Genomic DNA, 25,455 nt, shown 5'->3' on the forward strand with positions numbered 1-25,455 from the left:
GAGACAAACCAGAAGGCTCTACCTCAGCTAGCTTATCTAATGTTTTTCAAACCAATGTACATCAGACTTCAAAACCACCTTTTTAAGCCCAACCAATATACTAAAAGTAATTTACTGATTCCAAAGCGAGAATTTGTCAGTACATCACTGCTAAAGAAATTGTTTACTGGATTTGTACCTGAGAACATAAGGCAGGATACTTTATTTTACACTCACCTTGTACCATTGTAGGAAATAGATTTTACCTGCCCACACTGTCTAAGTAGTGACTGCAACTGTTTATGGTATATATATCCATAGGGAGGAATGTTCTTCAGCTGTAAAGAAAAAATGTTAAATTTGGATACATTCACTTGCTTTAATGCATTTTCAAGTTCACCTAAACAGTTTGCTTTCTCGTTCACTTGAGCTGCAATAATTATGTGCAATCTGAACTCCAATTCCTGAAGTGCTAGATACTATAGTACATTCAAGAATCTCAAAAGCCAATAAAAAGCAATATTTTGCTGCTAATAACACCCTACTACTTCAAACCAGTAGATAAACTATAAATGAAACAAATTAATTTGTAATTATATATATTAATCTGGTATTTGTTACAAAAAGCCGTCTAGTGTCTCTTGACTTTGCTTGTAACAGAAAACACTGGAATGCTGTGATTCTTTTTCCACAATGGGGAACAATATCCTGGTACAGTATGCACAGCCTGGGAAGCTGAAGGACCAGCAGCTCCTGCATATCCTGGCAGACCTACCACACACTGAATTACTTAGCTATGGTGGGACAGCTTGCACAACTGCAAAGCTCTCTCACAGGATATACACCTCTTAGGGATGACAAAGGTCAATCTTCTCTTCTTCCTTGTGCAGAGGTGTAACTCCAGTGTAAGCTTTCACAACTATTAACGTGCAACTACAGTCATGTGTCCATTTCACTAACTTTTTCTTAATAATACCTCATAGGAGATCTTGATTTAATACAGAATCATGAATTCCTAATTAGCAAGTTCAGACTTTGAACTGTTTTTCAGAGCCTGTGCAACTGTCCGTTCTTTTCTTTGGCTCTTACAACTTTAGACAGGAAAAAACAGATTATTTATTCACAATGTTTCTATGCCTTGAAGCTTCAGCACTAAGATCAGCTGCTGGTCAAAACCATGGTCTACGTGAGACTGCAGAAATTGCCTCAAGGGAAGATAATTTAGAGAGACCAGAGAGTTAGAGGTTTAATTATCTTTTACATCTTCAGCACAACATTAGGAGTAGTATATGGCTGTAAGAATCTCTCCAAGTGAGAGCTTGAGGAATTTGCAGCATTTGTGCCCAAGATGATAATTTACAATCATGAAGTCACAGCAGCTACTTCTTCCAAGGTAACAAGCAGATGATATAAGAGTAGACCAAGAGTTAAATACATTAAAAGTAAGCAGCTCTTTAAATCTACCAATTTATTATTAATCAATGCTGCTGTGGCAAGACTAGTCTTTATTCCACAAGATTGAGTGTGATATTTTGCTTCAATATCCTTAAATAGTATGAAGCACAAAAAATCCCTTGTCAACAAGATTTTCTGACTCTCTCTCCTTTGTATTTATTGTCTCTTGTGACAGTAAAGTCTATTCTTTGAGGTTCATTGGTAGATTTGGTTTCTTTAAGCACAGGTCATGGCTGTTTTACAGTGTTATACCTAGTTCAGATAAACCAAATATTTTCTTAGCTAAGACTGCACAATTTTGCAAAATCAGCACAGCCATTTAAAACTTGCACATATGCAATCAGCTGCAAAGTAATTTAAAGATAAAAAGCAATTTACAAGATAAACCCAGTGTAACACCTCAGTAACCTTAAAACAACAAGCACATGTGCCATGCACTAACAAGGAGATTACACAAAAAGTAACACTGAAGTTGCAACACTACATGAACTGAGTAAAAAAGTACCCTTGATAGTTCTGTTCTACTTTTCCAAGTATTTTTTTAGGTTGATGAAAGTTGTTTGCCTGTGCAAGACTAGAAATCAAATGCATAGAGGCAATTCTCAAGAATTCTTTCAAAATTGTCCACCTACACAATGTTTATTGTACTGAAAGAAAGGAAGGTGGGACAGACTTCATCAAGCAAGGATCAGAGTAGGTAATTATTTCTCTCCTTGCCCAAGTCAGAACAGAACTTGAAAACAGCACCCAAACACTTGATATTTCTGTTACTTGATTCTTAATTAAGTCATTCACCCTCTTAACATACCATTACAGTGGTTTTCGGATCCTTGCCAGCAAGGTCTTTCATGGCAATTTCTTCCCTACATTTTCCAAAAGTACAGTAGTTTGGATAGAAAGCACCAGCTATTACCACCTGAAATCAAGAAAGTATTTTGTGAAAGACAGCAGATTGTATTCAGTTTCTTTAAATGAGATACACTGACAACATATAGAGACACCAATAGATCTTCATATGAATATTTTTTTCCCTGTCTCTGTTCAGGAATTACCAGAACTGGAAACCAAACACAAATTCTTAAAAATATATTTTTGTGATAAGAGTTCAATTTCTCAAACAATTCTACAACATTAATGTTTTTCTATGCAGATTTGCTCTACTATTGGTTGAAAACTGTAATTGTTAGTTCTGATTTCAAAAGCCTAAATTTAAACAAATTCACACAAAATAGCCATGGGTAAACTGTTCAGTTTTCAGGCTGTATCTTAAAATGTTCAACAACTCAGCTCCAAGAAACTCACTGCTTACACAGTTAAACCAACAGCCACTGAAATGATAAACAGGTCTGTGAAAATAAAAGCACTGCTAATGAGTACAAATAAGACAAGTAATTTAATTGAAAATTAGACAAAGATAAAATAGCTAGACATAAAATTACCTGCACCCCTCCCCACTAATTAACCAAGTCAGTGTTCAAATAAAACACCTCAAACAAGGGATAATATAATTTTCAATTAACTAACAATAGCTGTCCTTCTACTTTGCCAATATACTGCCAAAAATTGCAGTTTTTTCTACCCAAAATTGCTATATCCACAGAGAATTTTGGAAAACAAGTGTAACACGAGCTCATCAATATTATTAATGGAAAATTATGAAAATTGATATGAAGATTAAACTGCAATTTTTGTAAATAGCATCTCTTTATGACAGTAAAGCATTACCTGCAAGATGAAGCGTTGTTTGCACACATATTCCTGGTCCACAGCATATGGTTGAGTTTTAACATGCATATTAAATGCACTGACTCTCCTTTTCAAGTTGTGAAATAACTCTGCCACCTGAAATTTGATCTCTAAGTTACATTTTAAATGGATCAAACCCAGCCACAAACTGAAATAAAATCTGTTAGTTAAAGTCTGAAATAATTGGGCAAACTCCCTTCCCTATTCAGATGACTGGTAAGCATTTCACCAATATACTGTTCAGCACCTTTATTTTGGAAAATAATTTCAGTATTGTGACTCAAGCAGTTTTCCCAAAATCGCCTTATAAAGAACTATTCTGTAGTCACAAAGCGTATTATGCATATATGATACAGAACAAAATTAGGAAAAGAACTGAATTAACCTTTTACAAGATTATATTCTCTATTTAAATCATTTCAGGATTGTATTTTAGGAGGTAAAAATCTTGCTAATAACCTGGAGTTCTGCACCCAACTGCAGCAGTGACCATGCTGCACCCTCAGTTTAGCAGCCAACTCTGATTACTGTGAGAGAGATCAAACTTATGCCCTCTAGCACAGCATATTTCAGCCATCTTCAGCATTTCCAAGCAACTCCCACAAGCAATCACTGGTCCTCCAACCACACAGAGTAAATACCTTCCCTCTCTCAAACGATTCTGGAGCAGATGTACAAAGCCCTGTCCACACAACTTTTCTGTATTTGTATAACAGCTGTATTTCCCTTTCCTTTCAGCTGCTGGCAGTTTTAGCACACTACCAGAACAACCAGTGCCAGAAAGGAACCCCCACGACTGACTCAGTTCTGCAAACTCACTTCCACACAAGGGATTATGAAATTAGCATCTTTAGGTGCAGCAAATAAAAGCCCCCAAAATGTGTTAAGTGAAGGTGGCCATTCTAAAATTATTATGTATTATGCTGTTCACAACCTCTTCCAGCATTATCTGAAACTGAGAGGCTGCCTTGTGAGACTAGTTATTCCATTGTGCAATTTTACAAAATTTGCTTTTCTCTCTTTTTTTTTTTGTTGTTATCACATCTCCAAGTCATAAAACTATTGTCATTTCTTATCCAGATTGTTGCTCACTATCAACTTCCATTTTTACTTCCTGTGCTTTCTGAACACAGGCCCTGCATTGCTCATGCCAAAGGTATCAACTGCTGAAATAATGACCAAGGCCATTCTGCTGATCAATTAGTCAACAGTCCTACTTATTTTTCCCTCAATGTATCAAATTAAGATTGAAGTCCATTGTAATGCTGAGTTTTCATTAATTGCTGCAGCAATGCTAGCAACAAAGATCCACAGATTCTCAAGTCCATGCAGCATGTAACTGCATTTGCTTAGAGTCTTCCCAGTCAGAAGAGAGGAGCTATTTAACAGACAGCAGTCACACCACAACCAGTGACTTGAGGAACCTATAAAATTAGCAAATAATACTGCAGGTTTCTTAAAAATATTAAAAATATGTTAAGCAGTTAATCATTTAACCACTCTGTTTATCCTAAAGAAAAATCCTTTCATCTAAATTCATGCTTAATTTTAAGAAAATATACATCTGTATATATTGATAAAATACATAACAGACCAGGTTTAGTCAGGATTTTAACATTTATAGAGAATGAGGAAAGTTAAGTGCTTCTGCTTATAAAAATTACTATTTAATCTTACCTCTTTGATCTTGTTTATATGAACACAATTAGATTTACCCCACTCAAGCTCTTCCTGTAAAAGAAAGTTAAAACTTTTTTTTCTTCTACTGCTAGTAAACTTTATCTCACATTTTCTGCGTGGACACAGATAATAGTTACAAATAGCAACAGAAGAATTTAATCACATTTCACAGCTTTGCAATCATACTAAGCATTATGACATGTATGAAAATGTAAGACATTTGTATTTGACTAAAACTATACTTTGGTTATCACCAATGCAGCTATGGGTCACCTAACCTTTCCATTATCAACCCACAAGTCCAACTGCTCTGTGCTGCCACTAAAAAATCTACTTTAATGTTCACACCTAGAGAATAACAACAGGAATGCTACAGTTTGGAAAGACCCCCAAGATCCTCAAGTCCAACCATTAACCTAGCACTGCTGAGTCCAGAACAAAACCACGTCCCCAGGTGCCACACGTTACGCCATCTGAAGAAATCCGTGGATGGTGACTCTACCACTTCTCTGGACAGTGTGCTGCAATGTTTTCAGTGAAAAAATTTTTCTTAATTCCAATCTAAATCTCTCCTGGTGCAACTTGAGGCCATTTTCTCTTTTCTGTCATCTGGGAGAAGGGGCCAACCCCCAACTCAACCTCTTTTCAGGCAGTTGTAGAGCAATAAAGTCTGCAGTGAGCCCCCTTTTCTCTAGACTAAAACCTGCCAGTTTCCTCAACAGCTCCTCACCCAGGAGGCTTGTTCTCCAGGTCCTTCACCAGCTCCACTGCCCTTCTCTGGACATGCTCCAGCACCTCAGTGTCCTCCTGTATTTTCTACTCAGGACTCAAGGTGTGGCCTCACCAGTGCCAAGTACAGGGGAAAAAAAAGAAAAAATTATTTCCCTTTCCTGCTGGCCACATTACTGCTGACACAATCCAGGATGCCACTGGGCTTCTTGGCAATCTGGGAACACTTACATAAAGCTCAGAACTTCTTTCTCTATGTGCACATCTTTATCAGACATCCTGGCTACTTGTAACTCAGTCTATGTTATGTATTGGTGATCATAAAAGATACTACACTCTGAAAGAACAAGGGAAATAAAAAAGCTTTTATCTCATACACATAAAAGAAGGACTGGAGGCAGTTACTGCAGGCATGCTACTGGATTTTGTGACTGATGCACTTAAGCATCTTCCACCTTTCAGCGTTTTCTGAGGGGGCAGCAATCTCTGTATTTAAAAATAATAAAGATACTTATGCACAATGAAAGTATTTCTTTCAACTACAGCTCAATTTCCCTTTTTAGGCTGGATTTCAAACCCTCTGGCCCCTGTTGATTCATCTGTGGAAGGAGTTAACATAGGGGATTGTCTTCAAATAACTCTGCACTGGATTCAAATGCTCATTTTCTCTCAAAGCCTAGTCTATTTATGCATGAAAAGTCATAATTATCATAAATAAACACTGCTAGCAAAAACTTCTTACTTTTCATATTTACAATTAAAAAAAAATATTCCAGCACTTAAGTCACTAACCTTGAATGGAGAGTAAGAAAAAGTTTAACTAACCTTGGGATTTCTCAGCTTCCCTTTTTCTTTGCAGGCCTGCCATGCCTAAGAAAAGAATGGTGTAGTATTCAGATACAAAACGTAATGCTTCAGTAGTAATTATTACAAATATTAATGTGACATTTAAAATTATAAACTTTTTCTTTTCATACCAACACTGAAGGTAATTTTTTAACAACAGGCTGTCCAGCTGCTTTATGAGAGGAAATGGATGGAGTGTTAAAGCACATGCAAACATCCAGAAATTATTAGAACAATTTGGATGCTTTAATTTGATACTGTAATAGAGCAGATTACTTTCAAAACCATTTTTTTTCCTCCTTGCTTTGGGACAAAAGCAGTGAAAAGACTGATTCAGGTAAGTTCTGATGCAAATGCCTCCCAGAAAAAAGGGCTGGAAGAGAAATTAAAATACCCAGAATATTAATGAAAATTACTTCATTATTAGGCAGCTTATGACAGATGCCTGCAGAATCCATTTCTAGTTTGACAGCAAGTCACCTCATAATACAATAATCCAGTTTACTGGGGACACTGACCACATGCAAGGTTGAACAGCCAGACTGCATTTCCCTGTCTTGATAGAAAAGGAGGAATCTAATCTAAACCAAGGAGTTTAGAAACAAACTTGCCTGAATTTATCTATTCTTTTCTGATACTCAGCCATTCAAAACAAAGCTTTCACACCACTCAAACACAGAGACACTTCACTGGAAGCTGTGTCTGAATGTTTGTGTTTATTCTCCAGGACAACATACTGTTTTATAGAAATAGCATCTTCAGATGAACGGGTGATAATTACCAGGTGACACAAGGGAAATATGTAAGAAGATATAGGGAATTCAGAAAACATTATTTTTGATTAGTGGACACATATGCCATACACGGCCATGAGTGCTTCAAAATATTCTAACAGCAGAGAACAAAAAAAACAAGTCAGTTTTGACCAAAGGGCAACATGCTCAAAAAAAAAAGAGAATAAATTAAATCAGCAGCTGAAGATTTTGGACTCTCCAGAGGATTACAAAACACACCAGAGCATGCATTATATAAAATGCTGGAATTTGAATAGCAAGTTTGTTCTTCTAGCAGAAGCGCAGCAGCTCTGCCTCTACCTGGAGGAATTGATCCCTGTCCATGGTACTGAGCCACCAAACAGCCAAGACTACCAAAAAATGACATTTTGCACAAAACCATCCTAAAGCCAAAGCTAAGAACTTTGGAGAAAGATCACCAAACTCATTCTGTACTAGAATTTACCAGTCCAAACTGTCTTTTGTTAAAAACAATCTATAAACATCACCACATCTCTGGCATTTCATTTTTGGTTATTAGAGACAATTGAAACTTCACACAGTTGGAGCAAGACTGCCAAAAACATCAATATGCAGCTATCAGTAATGTGAAGTTTTTAATAACTGCTAAGTAAAAATGCTGCACTGATCCTAATAAAGTGAAACCCTTTATCCTGGTCTATCAGATTTCACTGTAATCTAAGATGGAAGACTTACCCTAAAGGCATTCACAATCGCAATACAGTCACTCCTACAATTTCCAGCAAAAAACATTTTTTTCCTGTCAATAGGAACAAAAAATTATTAGCAACAAAATGCTTTTCAAATATTGCATGTATTACACAGCTCAGCAATACCCTCCACTTTTTTAATAAACACAATCAATATACTTATTGTAATTACTTGTTCTTATTCACATCTGCTTGCTGAAGGAGATGTTCTGTATGAGCAGGATAATAGTAAGTAATTGTCCTTGCTATTTAAATAATCATTTTAGTAGACATTGCCACATGGAAAAGGCAAAGCTGAAAAACCAGGCCTTGTGCTCAGGAGACAGTGAGTTAGCTCTGTGATTTAAGTTCCCAAATACATAGATTCCAGTGTCAGCTACCTGGAAAAGTTTAATTTTGCACTGCTTGGCATTTTAACAGAAAATCAGACTCATGAGATGGAAAATTATCTTGAGCTATCAACTCTGCCCTCTGCTCTCAAATGTAGTTAGGAAGTTATAAAACATCTGGGGCACTACCTGTATGCATCAACATGCTTTTTGAAAGGTACTGCAAAAAAATTCCGCAAAGACAGTGCTGCAGCTACAACAAAAACAAATAAAAATTAAAACCTGCAAATGGTTTGGTTCTAGAGAAATGTTCTCACGTGTTCTTCTGTCAGTTACCTATAATAAGGCATTCCTCTAAGCAACCAAAGACATGCCCAAGGACTATCAATTTTCCAAGATGCAGGTCCACTGGCAACTGTGTCAGTATCATTCCTAAGAAAGTCAGCTCACCATCATGCAGATTTTCTTCTGTTTGCACACAGGTTGTAAGTGCTCCAAGCTAGAGAAATTAAAATGGATTAATTTGTAAAAGCTAAGTACACCTAAGACAATTTTTAAAGCCTAGCACTTCTGAAACCAAAGCCGCTATATATACTGGATATAAAAGCAAGCTACAAATCATGCAAATATTTACTTCTTCGGAAAAGAAAAAACTTTAATGCAATGAGGATTCTCCCTTATCTTTATAATTGAAAATCAAAATCACCATCCTTCTTGTACAGGTGAGCAAGGAATCTTCAGGCTGACTTCTATAAAACACACCTTGTAAGAGTCTGATTTATTACTTATTCACAAACAATGCTGCTTACAGAGTTTAAGTTATTTTTTTGTCTATTTCTCTGTTATTTCTCACCATAGATGCTAGTCCTCAAAGAGTATATCATTACTCTCCAATGAAATTACAATCATGTTTTAAAGATGTAACTACAGAAATCATGCTCAGAAGGATGGTAACCCAACAACAGACCAAGAAGTGAAAGATTCTCTAGACACAGTTCATATCTGAGGTTCCAGTTAAGACTACTACTACCTTAAATACAAAGAAAACCACTTCTGCACTACATTCCTATCACCTTGATTTTAACAAAATTAAAAGGAAGCCTACCTCTTTCAGCTGAAGTATTGTACGTTCAATGTCACCTGCACTAGGTGGAGAAAGAGCTGTTGCCAGCAAGGCTTTTGGTTCCCCCATATCAAGCTTCTTTAATTTTAAGACTGTAGCTCCTAATGGACAATGCTGAAGGGAAAACAAGATTATTGTTACTCTCCCCTCATGGAAGTGTGACAAAGTGTTTTATATGAAAAAGTAAGTTTACAATTTAGCAAAATCTGAAGTTAATTGTGTACAAGAAGGCTTTGTTTTCTTTTGAGTAGATTGCTTATTTCTAATCCACATCAGCATTACTGCTATAATGTATCTCCTTCTATAAGGAAACTACGTGGAATGATCTTTATCAAATAGTTATCAAGTGGAACTGTAGTCATTGCTATTAGTTATTAGTAACTATTCTAATCGTCTTCAGAGAAAGTAAAGCAAAGCTTCTCTGCTATGACTGCATGCATTAAAGAAAACCTAATCCTAAACCCAAAAGCCTTACCAGCATCTCAGGTTCTGATTTCTCTGGAATACAGTCTGCCCAGAAGTCCTTGTATATAAGCCTGTAACAATAGCCTTTGGAAACACGTCCAGCACGACCTTCACATAAAAGAACAAATCACCAATTTGTAAATTGTACAAGTTTTTTCAAACCCATCCATCTACAAACCCTCTGGGTTGAGCAGCACATGACAGCTGATGCTGCAGGCTGAGCAGTGCTCTGCTCTCTTGCAGCAGACAGGCCCAGAGGACACAGAAGGGTAGGACAAAAAAATTTTGCTTCCATAGGAGCAGTAAGAATTATGTAACTATTTCACTCAAATACCTCTTTCACATAACTGTCCTCAAATCAACAGCCATTTTTCTCAGTTGAACAGGCATTATTTCCTATTTGACTCTATAGCTAGAAAATAATCTTAAATTAAAACAACTTTTAAGCTCGAATGATAAACAGCAAAATGTCTTTATGATCTACTATTTATAGAAAATACGATTCAGATGTCTATCTTCACAAATCCAAACACCATTCATTTCAACCAACTCCTCTCTGTGGATACTCCACGAGAGAATCAGGCCACATTTTTAAGTCACATACATGCACAAGCCCAGGTCTTACACAAAATGCTACTTCTACTGGTTGCACATTGGCTGACTGTTATGACCTTTGCTGACCTGGAACCAAATGGAAATAAATCTGCATATTGGGGTTCATAGGCTCACAGTGAGGTCTTGAAAGGAGGTGGCTATTGTGGTGGCTTCTGTAAGAAGCTGCTGGAAACTTTCCCCATATTTGACAGTGCAAGAGTGTGAGGAAGAAGCAGCAGCAGAGAGAATGCACGATGAACCCACCACAATCCCCAATTTCCATCCCTGTGTACAACCAGGGGAGAGAAGGCAGAGAAACTGGGAGCGAGTACAATACTGGGAAGAAAAGGAGGGAAGCTGTTTAAGATTTGGCTTTATTTCTCATTATCCAAGACTGATTTGTTTGGTAATAAAATTAAACTAATTTCCCCAAGCTGAGTCTGTTTTGCCAGCGATAATAACTGCTAAGTGATCTCCCTCTTCGTCTCAAACCCTGAGCCTTCTGTCACCATTTTTCTTCCTGTCCAGTTGAGGAGAGGGGAGTGATAAAGCAGCTTTGGTGGGCACCTGACACCCAGTTAACCTCATGACACTTAAAAATTACAGTATTCTAGATCTGAAGATGTCACTGCTACTGATTAGTACTATTTTTGACTGAAACTAAAAGGATTTTAAGAGGATTGTCTTACTAGAAGAGCCAATATGGAATCTTATTTATCCTTGTGCTATGAACATTGGTATAAATTAGAATCACTGCTGTGGATATTTTAACTCATTAATAGTGACATATAGACATGAAAGTTTGTTTTATTGCTGCAGCTCACAAGCAGTTCATAAATACCTAACAGTACCTATCCTCCCTTTTAAAAAATGGCCTGTGACAAAAAATTGCTATTAAGTAACAAAGAATTAATGGTCTGTGAATTTTAGTACTTTTCAATAAGATACAAAACACTCCTCTGCAAATATACTTGAGGGGAAAAAAAAAAAAAAAAAAAAAAGTCATTCACACAGAGTTGCTTAATCCCATTTTTATACCCTGACCTGGTAAAGACTTATCAAATATTAATGGCCAAAATAATCTGTTATTTTTACTATTAATACAAGAAAAAGCAACAAAGATTTTTTCATGAAGGTCAGCTCCTAAAACTCCTTTGCATTACTTACTGTTATCTTACCTTTTCTTTGATTACAGTTTGTCTTAGATGCCCAGCAAAGCCTCAAATTTTGGTAATTAGTTTCTTTATCGCAGAACAAAATTTTAGTTAAGCAGAAATCTATCACTGCAAGTAAGAAAAAAAAAATTTCTCATGGCAGTGGAAAGAAAAGTCTGAATAACTTGAATAGCAGTAAAAAGAACATCAGATTTATAAACAACCAGACCCAGGATATTCTGAATACTAATCAAATTGTTAATAGATCTTACTACAAAAATAATAAATCATTGTAGATGACAATCATTAAAAGACAATCATTAAAAGGCAATCATTTCTGCATTTAGAAAGTCTGTAATAAAATTTGCTTAAACTGATGCAATTACTTCAAAGCATAGTCAGAATGTGATTAAAAATCTTAGCTTGTGACATGAGGTCTGGCTGTGCTTGTTACTGCATTTAAAATTACCCCTTAGTGAAGGCTTAAACCAACCTCCCACTCAGAAGCTCTATTTGTTCATATATTGAGATTCCTCTGTTGTGAAAGAAAGAATTCAACACTCCAACAGCAGCTCTTTGAACAGTGACAAATCCTGGAGAGCAAACCTAGCACAAGTATGGAAAATATTACAAACAGTGTATACAGAATTACAAGATTTAGAAACTTACCATACTTAACATCAGGAACTGTCACAGAGCTCTCCGCTACATTGGTAGCTAGAATAACCTGAGTTTTGAAGCAAAAAATGAGCAATGAATGCATAAACAAAATTATTTGCATTACAGTTTCTACATGAAAAATCCAACTTGCTATAAAGAAATATAAATGTAATGGCAACACAGCATTTCTGCTCTGCATAGTAAAAAAAAAAAAAGGCAATACCACAAGGACAACATAAAATCCCTTGTATTTTCTTGTTCTGAGCTCAAAAAGCATAATAAAGTAGTAAGGCAATAGGAATGGAAATATTTCCTTGTGCCTTTGCCATAAGGAAACATGCCACTATTGATTGCAATACTCTCTTAGTAATAGCAGATGAAGAAAACCAAGGCAGCAGTGACAATATGGGGCACAAAGTGGGTCAGTCTCCCATACTGGGGCACTACTTTGCTATTCAGTGCCACCAGCAGCCCTCCCTGTCATGCAGATGCAAGAATCAACATGCACAAACCATTCTGAAGGATAAAAAAGCAGCAGGCAATAGTTTAAGGGTAACTTCCTCAAGGTTAATGCACCTCTCTTGAGGTCCTGCACACCAGTTAAATCAACAGCTTGGTATGAAAGGCCATCAGTTCACACACTGAAAAACTAAACTGCTTTGTCCTCATAAAATGGCTTGAGTTGGAGCAGCTAATATTATTTAAATACATTATTATTTGCTATTACTACTCTAGCAAAAGGTTTCACATGCTTTAAAAAAGTCATGATTTAAAAATATTTACTTTTCTGTAGCCAGGAATCGTAGCTGAAAATACTTTAGTTTGTTCTTCCAACGTTGCACATGCATGAAATGGGTACACTTGCCACCTGAAGAAAATATATTTGTGAAATATTAACTGATGCAAGAATATAAAAGTTGATTACACTTCTGTGCTAAACCCTATTATACACTTAAAACTCATACAGCTGAAAGACTCATATTCAGGTTTAACTGAACTGAAACAAATGTGGTCTAACTTACCTTTGATATTTATCTGAGAGACATGAGTGCATGTATCTTATTTCACCTAAACCTAGGGAAAAAGTAATCATGCTTTTAGTCATAAGGAAAAATTCAGAAACATCTATTTCAACTAATAACTGCCTGTCATTATTACATCTTTACCATATAATAAAATGGCAGAAGAAGTGAACAGCAAATGTATTAGTGTCTGAAAACTAGTGAGTCAAGTTTTGAAGAACTATTTGCATTAATTTTACACTTAATAAAGACATAAAGGACATTTGACAATATCCCATTATTAATTTTGTTTCAGAACTCACCACATGCTGAATATCCATCTGGTTTAGGCTCAAATTGGGTATTTCAACCAAAACAAGTTCTTTCAAAGAGCAGGGCCAAGGGGGAAAAAATTAGCTATTTCTGTCAACCATCTCACCTTTGGCCATTCCAGTGTCCATTTTCTGGGGCATGCATTTCACATCTGCCAGGGGAAATCTTATGACTAAGGGATTTTTTTTCTATCTTCCTAAATACCTCCACAAACAAACCTTTCTGAGAAGCTTAATTTACTTCTTAAGAATTCAATTTCAAATGCCAAAATGCCACATTTTCAAAAACCTGTCCAACACTGGACTTACCTGGAGGTTGATTTTTGCGATTAAAAACAACTAAAATAAGTATGATTCATGTTTGGCAGAGCAGACTCTGCATCACCACTGTTAACAGTAACTATTAATCAGTCAAGTAATTACTGCCTGGACACAGCAGGCAGTATCTGCTGACCTGTTTCAGAAGTGACAAGAGTTGATTGACCATGACACCTACAGAACACAAGGATCCTACCAGGTGACACAGGTCTCAGAATGAAATGGGACCTAATAACACAAACCTGTTTGGCAAACATACAAGGACAGTGAGGAGAGCAGGGCATGAAGAAGCTCAGCAGAAAATATGGAACAGACAAAAAATGAGATCAACACAAGTAGAACAGATAAAATTAGATCATTTGGAACATATTCATCCACGTATGTTAAGAAAATTACTCTACAGTTTAACATGGCACTTTGTATCACCTGTTATCTACAGAGAGACAAGTTCTGGAACCAAAGGAGAGTTGAATACTGAAGAATATTTATCTATTAAGAATCAGAGACTTGGTAGCATTACCAGAAAAACAAACAAACAAACAAAAAAAACCCAGTGAACAAGACAGGCAATTACAAGGAAAAACATGGCATCCTACTTGAGACACCTGCAGCTTCTTCCTTTTGGAATTAGATTCTGCCCCATCACTGAGTTACACAAAGACAGTGGGCAAAAAATCACTTAACAGCATCCTCAGCACAGCACTGCTCTTTCTAGCTGCTGCTGCACACTCAACTTGACAAGTCAGTGGGAGTGTTATTTTTAATGTTCAAAATGCTATGTAATTGTTAGCACTCAAAAAAAATAAGCATCTCAAATCAACATCCTAAATGCAGATATTAAATGTGTAAAAATAACCCAAGCTCTGCCTCAGCTGCTGTGTTGTAAACTGAGGGCTCGCCTCCCCTTTTCTCCAGTTCTGTATAAAACATTTGTGAGGAAAATTTTCAAGGGGTGATCCTGAGTTCAGGATCAGCCTTGAATATCCTGTTTAAAACCAGACAAGGCCAAACACTGAACAAATAAAACACAAACTTGAGTGTACCAGCTTACAACCACAGGAGTTTCCATAAATTTATCAAATGTATTTAAACAAAAAACGAATACAAACATTCAAAACAAAACAAAACCAAACAAACAAAAAAAAACTCAAGGTGAAATATAATTATTTAGGATTGAAAATGCTAAGGAAGAATTTCAGACTGAATTGAAGCCTCAGAGGGGATGAGAAAGTCTGAAAACACAGCAAACACCAATATCAGAGGCAAGTATGCTCTCCCTACCTTACTAATCACAAACTGGAATGGGCATAATAATTAATAATTGCACTAAAAAATCTGGAAACTGCATTTCCGTAGATGAACTACAAAATTAATTTTATTATTTTTAAAATATGTAACATCTTAATTTTTGACTCACAGCTTTTCCAATTATTGCCACAATTAAACAAGTTTCCAAGAAAAAATGCCTGAAGAGACCAGTGAACCTCATTTAAGTATGTGTTGAATAAACCCCTGGAAGAAGTGCCAGCAGAAAGCTCATCAAATGACAAATAACAAAAGAGAAAGTTATTAAGACATATACTTGCCTGGTAAAAACACGAGCACACTGCCACGTTCCAATGAACCACGGAAGCTCTTTTTCTCCCTAACAAGAAAATACAGCTTCATTAGATTTACAGTCTCAGTCTACCTCATTACCCCAAGTTATTTATTCTAGAAGAACAAGCAGAAGTGCACACTTTTTGTAGCATGCATTATTTAAACTTCCTGAAGAAACAAAATTTCAATCATTATCTGAAACTATGCTTTCTGAAAAATGCAAGATATAAGCACTAGAACCACAGCAATAGGTTTCGGTTTATTTCTTCAAAACTATGACAAAACAGAAACATTCTCATTCTGCAATGAAAACAATCAGAATTAGGTAATTTAACACACACTCAGACAAAAGCTGTAGAAGTAACTTTATTACATTTTCAGCTACTAAACATCAATTTACAAAATACAGAGTAAGCAAAACCCATTATTTACTTATTTCACATGACATTAAGGTATTAAACAGACAGTGAAAATTAATGCCCAGCTTTTATCCTTTTATTCCCATGAAATAATGTATGTTTTAGGCTACAATACAAAATAGTATCATTTATATTTATATAATTCTTGATATAAATACTCCTCAGTTCTGGTCTACAGTAAAGAATATATTTTCTATATGACATGGCTGCCTTGAATAGTCACTCATGCTTCAGGGCATGAAGTGCACTTTAGGAACACTGGGTACAAATCAAACAAATATGTAAAATAAACGCAGAGATGCAAGTAAAAATTAAGTTTCCACTAATAACTATGGACTCTGCTGTTGCCTAATTAGTTTCTCATTTCCCCAAGAAGCACTGATTCCAGATCTTGAACTGTATCTTACCCATTGCTCCTCTTTTCCAACTCATCAAATGACTGAATCAGAGACACTGCCACTTGATACATTTTCTGTTCTATCATTGGTTCCCCAAGGCTCTGACGATGCAACTGTTTGGAGAAGGTGGTAATGAGGTTAACACAGTATAACTGGCTACAAGACTGTAGTTCACATATATATTTCAATTTCTCAACTGCTTTCAATTCAAACTGATCGTATACAGAAGAAGTAACTTCATCTGATGCACTCATTGCCTTCTAAATTGACATTTTTCTTCAAGCATCCTACAATTTTAATGCTGAAGAAATACTTCTGATATTTACCTCCTTAAGCACTAGCCCACCCTCCATTCATTTGCAGAACATGCTCCTCATCCTGAAGTGTCAAGCACATGGGAACTGATCAGAACTCATGGGAACAGAGTAACAGGGAGGAATTTGTGTAGGTAAGGTAGAGTGCTTCTCACAGCTCTGCACAGATCTCTCTACCTGCCTGCACATAAACCATGTATCTCTTTCTCCTTTAAACTGTTTTTGCGTTTGATGGGTTTTTTGGTTTTGGTCACACCCTGTCAAAGAACTACTGTTCTGTTGTACTCAACAGAACTATGGTGATTCTGTCCACACTGTTTTCAAGCATTCTGGGCCATTCAAGGCTAGTATTTAAGAACACAAACCATCAAGTCCTCAGAGCAAAGAGAGTAACTTAATTACTTTTCAGTTTTATGCTTAATGAACTAGACCTGCTTTGAAAAAGGTCTCTGATAGTACACGTTTTCCTCTTGTAGGGAAAATGGCTTTTCATCATTGCTCCCCTTCCATTCTCAGAGTTTCTCCTCACTTTACTGAACCAAGTGCTTCAAAGAGCTAAAATCACAGACCACCTAACTACTTGGACTATTAAAATTAAAGTAGTAATTTTTCTATGAGTATCCCATTATAAAGGAGCTCATAACAATCACAAAAGCACAGGTCCTGGCACCAGTCTAGAAACACTGATTTAGATCAGCATTTGCTACTGCAACCACAGTCCTCAGCTTGATTAACCCAGGAAAAACCTTAAAAATACCTGACTGTTTTCTTCAAAGTGATTTTTGCCCTAAAATATGTGAAAAATCTAAGCAAGTTCTCTTCTGGGCTGCTCCAACATAAGATTTTTTGCTTTATATTATCCCTGCTTAAGAAACTGTCAAATTTGTCTTTTCAATTATGCTACTGATTGTACCTTTAGTATTCTTTAACACGACAAGGCTTCCACATCACTCCTAATAAAAGGTAACAATGTGACAAACAACAAATCCAAATCCCAGTCAGACTGCGCTGATATAGCATAATAAAAATCAGAACAGCTTTTGACAGCAGCTCACTATCTTCCATCAGGACTCTGACTCTAGTTCAATAGACATGAAAGGGTTTTTACCTTTGCAAGCCAAAAATAGGCTGCATTTTTGCATTTTGCTTCATTTTTTAAATTTGCATTTCATATCTCTAACACTTAACCAGAACAAAAGGCAAATATTTACAAAACTAGCTCCAAAATTGCCTATAGATAGAGCTTTCATGCATTTTTCATGAAACTTGTGTTTCAGTGATTCCTTGGGGCTTAGAGGTTGCTGGTATGACAAATCGTGATTCTGTTAAACACCCAGAACAATGTGTTTACCAAGCCCATTATGCCACAAGAGAAAAACTACTGTCTTGTAAGCCTATGCTCACAAATTAAGCAGTACACCTATAAATGACCCAGTACCTGGGCAAGGGTAAGCCAGTGCTACACTGAAAAATGTTTCTCCCTTCTTTCTCCCTTATTTTTATTCTTTCCTACAAATGAAGTAATTCAAATAGAAAGCTTTAGCTTTGATTCAGCTAGATGTCTGTCTAGCCACAGAAGAGGGTTTACTGCAAACATGCATACAGAAGAAAAAACAATGACTGGCATTTTTGTTCATCTTCCAAATCGCAACAGGATCAATGAACTGACAATTTATTCAAGTCAAAACTACCCCGAAAAATTTTATATTCAAGCACAGTTTTAAAACATTATCACATGCAGAAATAAGTGATGTATCAAAGCCAAGAGCTCTGCAGGATTCATGGAAGAATTCAACCTCTCTACAGGAACATCCAATTAGTTTAAGATTTTTTTGAAAAGGGACAAAGATTCACACTCACAGCCAAGAGACAATTACAAAGCACTAAATTGATTTTGACTGAGATGCTTTAAGAAACGAGTAAAGATTTATGTAATTTTACAGTTATTACTTTTAAAATCAAAAGTAAACTTAGAAAAATTCTATTTATCTAAAGAGCAGCGACTGCATTTACTTTTTACTGCTGTGCTCCTATATGCAAATTTTACAGGCTTTTATAGGTGAAAATAAAACATCAAGAATTAAAACTTGAAGCCTGTACCTCAGGCAGTTATCTAACTAATTTAGATTTTAGCATGATGAAATATATGCCTCAGCCTCCATATGGCAGCATTAACTCATTAACAGTCTTATTACTCACATTTCGCTTTCATTTTATTAGTATTTTACATAAACCATCTGAGACTATCCACATTTTAATTTTGTAATTGTAACTAGTATTCAGAGAAAGTCTTCACACACAGCACCATAAGGAACAAGAACCAGCCCAAGAATTAGTGCTTTAGAATTCAATTTCATCATTTTTTAATAGATATAAAAAAAAAAAAGAAAATCAAGAGCACTTATGTGCTTTTATTGCTGCCCTAAGTCACAAAAAATATCTTGGACAAACATACTCTCCTCATCTTCCTGAAAAATAGAATGGCTATAGATAGGACAACAAAGAATCAGATGAAAACTTTTAAAATAAAAAAACTCAGAAAATAAAAAAGTATAAAAAAGGCTAAGCACTGAAAGGAGTTCCTTTGTTTGTGATCTCTGAGGTGAAAGGTGTGCAAATTGACATTCCAAGTGCAGCTATGGCAAATCCAATTTGACTGAAGGCAACTTCTTACTCAATTTCCTGGTTATCTTTTTGTTGTCATCATCAAAAATCTTTTACAAAGCCCCATGTATTACATAATCTCCTCCCTATTATCTGACTGTGATACTAATGTGTAAGTGCTGGTGGGCCAACTGCTGTAAGCAGTGAGTTTGTTTCTTTGTTTGCATCAGAACTTCAATGGTAGACAGCCTTTTATTTTACCTTGCCTGTGTTGAAGCATAATCAATGCCTGAGATGTGCACAGCAAAAGCAATTCTTTTCTCCTGGGCTTCTTATTTTATTTCACTATTTTATTTTCTGCAGAACTGATGTACGAAACCTGAATAGTAACAGTGTGTTCCCCCCACTGGTACTTTTTAAGTGCATGCCCCATCTCCTTCATTGTAGTAACATTCTAATAATGTTTTGCATTATCAAAACTGACCAATAATTACACCCACATCCCAGTTATTTTTAGACTGGGTATCATAATACAGGCCTGAGTGAATTTGTTGTACTATGCTTTAACCTGTTTATTTTGCCTTGAACCATAATACTGAAAGAGCTCACTCAAGTGAATTCTTACATAGCTGTTTTCCAAATGTAAAACAAACTCCTGTTATAAAACCACAGAAAACAGATCACATATTTACATTCATTCCTTCATTATCTGATATCTACAGAGATAATTGCTGTGCTCTAAAAACAAAATATACAAAATACATTCTGTGCATCTTATAATCTAGATTGATAAAGCAAACATATCTTCAGCCAGTAATACTCTCCTTAGGCATCAGAGAAGCAATTCTCCAGCACAACCCACCACGGATCTGAGAGGTAGCAGTTATTTTAACATGTTTTCATTACTCAAAATTACACATTTGCCATGGTGGCTTACATGGTTACAACAGAAATAGGTTAAAAACTACTGCATAACATCTGTGGCACTATTGAAAAAAAAGAAAATAAACAGGACTACAGGACTGAAAAATAGGAAAGCCTCAGCTGATAGAGAAGCCAACTTGGTAATATCAAAGTTCTAATCAAAAATGATTATTTTCTCTTCAATTCATAGCACTTTCTGCCTTTGATATAAACAACAACATGAACAAACCCAGGAAACATTCCCAGATTTTGTCAGTTATATTCAGAGATGTATGAATCTATTTATGTTACTTTCCACACACTGTTTTACACTGTTCATTTAGAATGCAACTATCAAAAAAAAAAGTCTTATCATATTGAAATGTTTTTGTTTCATGAAAGAAACTAGTCTGCTCATAAGATTCCTGTTTTATCATCTTCTATTAATTCTTACCTAGAATTGCAATATAAAAGTGGCTATATGCCATTTTATTACATAGTTTTCAATTGACTATTCCAATTTCTTATTATGCTGAAAGAAGTGGAATTATATTTACAATACCTGGAAATCAAAAATGTCCTTCAAATCATCAAGATAATATTCTTCAACTGCAAAAGGTCTGCCTTCGACCTTAAATATGCAGACTGGATTCAAACCATTATGAACTGGAAGTGCAAAGTAATCAGCTAATTCTTTAGAGTTGATGGAAGCAGACATCAATATTATCTGTTAAAAAAATGCACAGCAAATATAAAGCATTAATTTTAACACAAATTGCCCTGTTAGATAGGACTCTCCATTTTCTCCTCATGCTAAATGATCTAATTCTGGTTAGTACAGGTATGTAACTGAAGTACATTTAAGACAATCAAACTAAATGCTTAAGATACCCTAATCAGCATGTGGAGAGAGGCAAGCACCTGTAAGAGAATGGCTCAGGCTAGAATGCCTAGGACAGACAACATGGTAAAAATTAAATCAAAACCATACAGTACTCTTGATAAAGATCTCACCACCACCCAAACCAGAAACGCTGTAAAACACAAAAGCATCCCCCTTACAAAATGGCAGAAAGGCAAATGAATGAAGCGGGCATTGTATCACTGTGCTCAACTCCAAGGCACATGTAAGGGCACAAGGAACACATGGAGAGAACAGGCTAAACCATGAAGTTTGCCAACATGACCCTAAAAAGAGAAATTTGAAAGGACATAATTCTGCAAATATATGAAATCTGTCCCATTACACCAGGAACTGCCTCATGGCTCTGAAGGCTACCAAAACAAAATCCAATCTAAATCTGCAGTTACAGGCAATGAATATTAAACTACCCCTTCTTCTAGATAATCGCTGTAATCTGGACTCTAATCTGTGTGGAGTCCTTCCAAAGTGGAAAGAAATGACAGATTCTTAACAGAGTGCCTGCAAGGTTCACATAACTGAATCAAGAGTTTGATGTACTCCTAAAGGAAAAATTTAACAAGTACAATCACCAGTGTGGCAGATGAACCCATCAGAACAGATGGTAATCAAAGAAGACAATTCAAGATCAAGCAGTCCAAAACCACTTGTACAACACAGACATGCCCAAAGACCCACTAGATGATACCAAGAAGTCTTAGTAATCACTATGGGAACTGCACTGTTTAGTTTGACCCAATAGAGCAACTCTTAGTCTCACGTTTTCCTTCAGCAAACCTATCCCAGCAAGATCAACCTCAGAACAACCCAGCTTCTGCTCTGTGATCTAAAAACAACAATCTGCAGCAGTCATCTGCCAGAAAATCTAGCATAATTTAAATTGGTTAGTTTAGCAGGTAGATCATTACAACAGAATCACCCAACTAATTCCTGTTAGTTGATGAAATACTGAATTATCTGCTACTTCTGAGGTCTGCAACTTCCAAATTAGGAAACGAGCTCACATGCATTTCACACCACCCTGAGCTAAAAAAGCTTCATTTCCTCTCTTAAATAGGGATTCTTGCACCCTTTTGTTTCATGAATCCAGGGAGGATGGGAGGAGAACCCTACATTTTCTAAATTAATTGGCCACATCAAAGCTCCCTTCCTTTACAGCTTTTCATAAGGGGCTGAAAGGGGAGAAGTAGGAGACACTGGGGTTTAGTATATAAATTCAAGCTGAATAGCCCATTCCACTCTGCTCAAGGCCAGCAAGGGAGATCAAGAGTTCCCCCTTCTTCAACATAAAAAAATACAAAGAGACAGCCCTCCACTCTTTCAAATGTAGGTCTCTCTCAGGTTTGTACAATATTAAAAAACTGTCATCTAGAGAAACTGCAGAGAATGATATGAAGGGGATAAAATTTTTCAGTGACAATTTCAAAAGACTGAAATGGAGCTATACAGGAAAATAAAAAATTTATCAGGAACCTCAAACAGAAAATGTTTTCTAACAGAAAAGATGACAGGGCCTGTAGGGATTCTTGCCATTGAAACCAACCCAATAACCAGAATAAAGGCCAAACTTCTCACAAACTCAGTTCGATCAAATGATTGCTCTTCTCAGTAGGCAGAGCCAAGTGCTAAAAAAGGCTGAATAGTTTCACATAACTATCTCTAAATTTAAAGACAAGAATTTTCTCTAAAGTCTAAATCAGCATGAAAAGGGATAAAAAGTGAAAGATGTGAAGTACACAGCCATGTCCTATGCCAAATGAAAGGGCACTTTCAATGACAGCATGTTTGGAAGACCTAAAGATTGAGTCTGAATCAATGTGATGGACTGCACATAAGAACACATATTTCCTTCCAATGGCAACAAAAACAGCCAACCTAGACTTTATTTTGAACAGGAAAAAAAATCACATTAAACCATTACCTTGAAGCACTTAAGGGACATGCAGTCTCACAAAGTATCTGCAGTCCCAAATAGCTACAAAGAAAGATACTGAGTTAGCCTAACTCCATAATTTGTATTCCATTTTTAACATTTCAAGAGTTCATTACTTTGAGACCCTGAAGACTAAACACATCATAATAAATGTCTGTGAACTCTGTTTTAGTACAAGGCAGAATTACCTAACATGCAGAGAAAAACCTCAGCCAAATTTTACTACCAGCTCTGCCAGAAATTACAGTACAGCATTTCTGGTCTTTTGCTATTTCTCCAAATATGCCGTCCCACTTAAACAAAAAAGGCTCAGTATTTCCAGGAGTTAATGCTACCATTTTAACCAAGAATAAGCACTGCCCTCAATACCCAATACATAATTCTAGCCAAATATCCATCGTGCATTTTTTAGCCTTAAGCAGGGTTTAGAAACTAATGCATTTTAACATGAGGGGGAAAAAAAAGAAGTCTCTCAGAACACATTACAGCAGCCAGGAATAGAATGCCCCTTAGCTTTCTTACTTATGAGGAGTGGTAAACTAAAAAATATTTTAGTAAAACGTAGTAACATAGTAATTCCTGGTAAATTCCTTAAAATAGGGCCTTCATAGATAAAAGACATGCAAAAATTTTCTTGCAAGAAAAAAAGCAAAATTTAGTTTGAACCCACCTTTACAGACTGTGAATTTGTACACAACAGTTTACGGGTCACCAACAGCAAAAAATCAATTTCTTCTGTGCGCTCATGCACCTGGAAGACATTATCCACAATTTAATTTTCATTAATTCATCCTCTTCTTTTTGACAATCTCTTACTTTCCTACTCACTTTTATGCTTTATTTTGCAACGTGGAGTAACAATACATTTTCATAGAAGAAAGCACACGCCTTTTGAGGCTAGGCATGCTAAGAACACGTTAAAATCCCAACATAAGTCTTCAGATGACTACAGAACCCTTTGTGAAAATCATGTCACTCTAAAGTTAAGAAAATCTAGAATAATGACTAGAAATCAATCCTGAGCTCTAACTACTGGTTGTACTAGAGCTGACAGTAACAGATGAAGTCTATGATACTGATGCTGGGTAAATCAACTATACTGGTAGGATCCCAAATGATCCAGGGACTGTTCTGGGCTGTCTGAAAACCAAGCAAATTGAATAGATGTGCCTCATTCCCAATGGCTTCCAGCTATGATACAAATACACACCTATTTTCTAAAACATTGATTTACACCCAATTCTTTACATATCCTAGCACCTGAGCCTTCTGCCAGCTCCTTAAAGTTTAGTGAATACTTTATCCCAACATTATCCATGATAACCATATCCCTTTCTTGAATTACAGTTTAAATATTTTAAATGCAGCAGCTTTTGTATACTTCAGCCTTCACAAGTCAACATTCATGTCTTGGAAGCTAATTAGTATATTCTAATATAATGTTTACATAATACTTATATTCAATGCTATCCCATTACAAAAACAAATTGAGCTAAGGTAGTTTTCAGGCTGACAGTAAGGTCTTGCTGTGCGAAGTCAAGATTTTTGGTTCTAGTTTGTTTAAGTGTGGTCCTAAATGTCTGCAGTAGACTGAGAGGGATGAGACCTGCAATTAAAAATATTGTGGAGAACATTCAGTTGTTAAAAACAGTGACTGCGGACTCTTGATAACAATCTATGCAGTAAATATGGGGGAAAATGTGAGATCTGGGCAACAGGAGGGTCCAGTTGGCTGGAGAAGCAAAAAACACACAGTCTTGACAGAGGGATGCTGCGGACAGAAGTGGTACAAGCCAGTAACATCAGTTCCAATTACAGCACCCAAGAAAGCAAAGTTTGAAAAACCTCTGCGTAAACCCATTCTCCTGTGTAAGGGATCAGAAAACTTTACTCATTCATTTTTATAGGCAATGAATACATCTTAAAACTAAAGGAATAATAACACTTCCTATGTTCACACCTTCTATAGTTCAGCTTTTGAATCTACATTTAACCTGAATTTCCTTACTAAAGGAAATACTATGGTTTCCAACACTCAGCTGATACACTGGAGTGCTCAAATCTTTTCCATGAAGGCCACTGATACAATTACTTAGGCTTTGCAGATTTTTTGTTCTTTTTCTGTTGGAATGAAGTATTAAATTTTCCTTATACAAAATTGTAACTTTTCCAGGTTTCCAGCATGCCATCTCAAGTGCAGTCATGACAGCCTTGTTACTGTACTAGTCTAAATACTGTCTCTGTGATCCTCAAATATCCAAGAATTAAAGTAGCTCTCAGCTAGAATGGCAGTAACAGCACTTTTAAAAAATTCTAGCTAAAACAAAATACAAAAGAAAACCAACCCAGAACCAACCAACCAAACACCCTCCAAAAAAAAAAAAAAACCCCAAAAACCCCCAAACCCTTAAGTCCTCTCCTGTATCGCTACATCCCAAGATGTCATAC

The 25,455-nt window shown here is 36.2% G+C and overlaps 1 protein-coding gene across 1 annotated transcript in view; it reads right to left on the bottom strand.

Annotated features, from left to right (window-relative positions):
* TDRD9 (tudor domain containing 9) overlaps window positions 1-25,455 on the bottom strand; it is a 67,379-nt gene that overhangs the window by 14,839 nt on the left and 27,085 nt on the right. The window contains exons 6-23 of the mRNA XM_077783763.1: window positions 23,678-23,758; window positions 20,715-20,879; window positions 16,341-16,444; window positions 15,502-15,560; window positions 13,287-13,338; window positions 13,048-13,132; window positions 12,274-12,331; window positions 11,629-11,733; window positions 9,867-9,964; window positions 9,374-9,505; window positions 8,605-8,767; window positions 8,458-8,521; window positions 7,926-7,989; window positions 6,415-6,459; window positions 4,858-4,911; window positions 3,160-3,276; window positions 2,243-2,350; window positions 217-317 (exon numbers count right to left, since the gene is read on the bottom strand). Of these exons, the coding sequence (XP_077639889.1) occupies window positions 217-317; window positions 2,243-2,350; window positions 3,160-3,276; window positions 4,858-4,911; window positions 6,415-6,459; window positions 7,926-7,989; window positions 8,458-8,521; window positions 8,605-8,767; window positions 9,374-9,505; window positions 9,867-9,964; window positions 11,629-11,733; window positions 12,274-12,331; window positions 13,048-13,132; window positions 13,287-13,338; window positions 15,502-15,560; window positions 16,341-16,444; window positions 20,715-20,879; window positions 23,678-23,758 (1,655 nt within the window). The remainder of the gene's footprint in view (window positions 1-216; window positions 318-2,242; window positions 2,351-3,159; window positions 3,277-4,857; window positions 4,912-6,414; window positions 6,460-7,925; window positions 7,990-8,457; window positions 8,522-8,604; window positions 8,768-9,373; window positions 9,506-9,866; window positions 9,965-11,628; window positions 11,734-12,273; window positions 12,332-13,047; window positions 13,133-13,286; window positions 13,339-15,501; window positions 15,561-16,340; window positions 16,445-20,714; window positions 20,880-23,677; window positions 23,759-25,455) is intronic.

Source organism: Lonchura striata, chromosome 6 (assembly GCF_046129695.1).
Source record: "Lonchura striata isolate bLonStr1 chromosome 6, bLonStr1.mat, whole genome shotgun sequence".
Lineage (NCBI taxonomy): Eukaryota > Metazoa > Chordata > Aves > Passeriformes > Estrildidae > Lonchura > Lonchura striata.